The sequence below is a fragment of the Bison bison genome, unplaced genomic scaffold (genome assembly GCF_000754665.1).
Source record: "Bison bison bison isolate TAMUID 2011002044 unplaced genomic scaffold, Bison_UMD1.0 scf7180017857908, whole genome shotgun sequence".
Lineage (NCBI taxonomy): Eukaryota > Metazoa > Chordata > Mammalia > Artiodactyla > Bovidae > Bison > Bison bison.
In genome coordinates, this window is record NW_011488481.1 from 11,415 (window position 1) to 13,221 (window position 1,807).

Consider the following 1,807-nt stretch of genomic DNA (forward strand, 5'->3'; position numbering starts at 1 on the left):
TCCCCTGGAGGGCGGGGCCGACCCTGACCCAGAGCTGCCCCGCCCAGTCCATTGCCTCCTCCCCCACCACTCTGGCCCCTTCCCTCCCCGGGGAGCCCTGGGGGCTTCGGTCCGCTCTGAGCTCCCTCGTGCCCGCCCCGCAAGAGCCTGGCAGGCTTCCCGGCCGAGGTGACTCCACAGGGCGGGCCGGGGCTGGGGAGGGCGGGGCGCTCGGAGAACCTTAAAGAACGCTCCCGGCCCGCCCAGGCCCTGCTGCCGCGGCTCCCACCATGGCTGAGGCCGGCAAGCTCCAGCTCTTCGTCAAGGTGCCAGGCTGCCTGGGCTGGGGGAGGTCCCGGGGACGGGTGCTCTGTGGGGCTCTACTTTCTGGGGCAGGCTGAGGGGGGTCTGCGGCAGTGTCTCCTGAGGTGGTGGGCTCAGGCTGTCTCGTGGAGGCTGTGTAACTGGGGGCGGGGGTTCATTAGAAGGGAGAGAGCGCCATCCCCAAAAGGGCTGCGGTGGCCCCATTCTCCTGGGAAAAAAGCCCCTTCGGGGCTGTGCCAGGCAGGTAGCCCAAGGCCGGGGCTCAGGGGCTGTGCCAGGTAGCCCCCTCAGTGCCCAGATCTGTGATTCCTGTGAAGGGACTGCCAGGTCCTGGCCTCCTCCCACCCTTGGAGCCCGGGGCAGCAAGGTGCCCAGTTGGACAGGATGAATCAGAAAACAGCTCCATTGGCCCGACCCACCCTTATGACCAGCCTGCAGGGCCTGGTGCCCAGGGGCCTGGCCTCTGCCCAGGCTCTGAAGATAAGGGTCAAGGGGCCAGGCCCCAGAGCCAGGGTCGCACCCCTGCACCCCTCATCCTGGCACCTTGCCCAGCCTCCAGGCCCTTGGCAGCTCCGCAGACCCCTCCTCCCAGGGACCAAGTCGAGGGCTTTCACCGGCCACTTGTCGAGGTTGTGCCTGAGAGAGCGGGAGCCCTGGGCTTGCTCTGGCCTCTGGGCAGCAAGAGCCCACAGGGGTCCTGGGTGTGCCCCCTGCCCTGGCAGCCCCATGTCCCCCACTCCAGGCCAGCGAGGACGGCGAGAGTGTGGGCCACTGCCCCTCCTGCCAGAGGCTCTTCATGATTCTGCTTCTCAAGGGCGTGCCCTTCACACTCACCACCGTGGACACCCGCAGGTGAGCCCTGCCCCGGGACCCTGACCTCGCGCTCCTCTGCCAGCCACCTCCCGCCCTGCCTCATGCCCACAGGTCCCCGGAGGTGCTGAAGGACTTCGCCCCAGGCTCCCAGCTGCCCATCCTGCTCTGCGACGGTGACGCCAAAACCGACACGCTACAGATCGAGGAGTTTCTGGAGGAGATGCTGGGGCCCCCAGAGTGAGGGCCGGGCGCAGAGGGGCCCACAGACAGGCCACCCCCAGGGCAGAGCCCAGTAAGGGCAGAGCGGGCCGGGAAGGGGCAGCGGGCTCTGACTCGAACCCCCTCCCACTCCAGATTCCCCAGCTTGGCGCCCAGATACAGGGAGTCTACCGCAGCGGGCAACGACGTCTTTCACAAGTTCTCCGCCTTCATCAAGAACCCAGTGCCCGCACAGGACGACGGTGAGGGTCTGGAGGCGCGGCGAGGGTGGGGGGAGAGGTGCCCTGGCCGGTCCTCACCGGGCCCCTCGCTCTCAGCTCTGTACCAGCAGCTGCTGCGCGCCCTTGCCAAGCTGGACAGCTCCCCGCGCGCGCCCCTGGAGCACGAGCTGGGCCGCGAGCCGCAGCTGCGCGAGTCCCGCGCCGCTTTCGGACGGCGATCAGCTCACGCTGGCCGACTGCGGCCTGCTGCC

The 1,807-nt window shown here is 69.0% G+C and overlaps 1 protein-coding gene across 1 annotated transcript in view; it reads left to right on the forward strand.

Annotated features, from left to right (window-relative positions):
* Window positions 1–100: 100 nt before the first annotated feature.
* The window catches only part of CLIC3 (chloride intracellular channel 3), a 2,458-nt gene continuing 751 nt past the window's right edge, over window positions 101–1,807 (forward strand). The window contains exons 1-5 of the mRNA XM_010861590.1: window positions 101–305; window positions 1,046–1,155; window positions 1,228–1,353; window positions 1,471–1,577; window positions 1,653–1,783. Of these exons, the coding sequence (XP_010859892.1) occupies window positions 270–305; window positions 1,046–1,155; window positions 1,228–1,353; window positions 1,471–1,577; window positions 1,653–1,783 (510 nt within the window). The 5' untranslated portion in view covers window positions 101–269. The remainder of the gene's footprint in view (window positions 306–1,045; window positions 1,156–1,227; window positions 1,354–1,470; window positions 1,578–1,652; window positions 1,784–1,807) is intronic.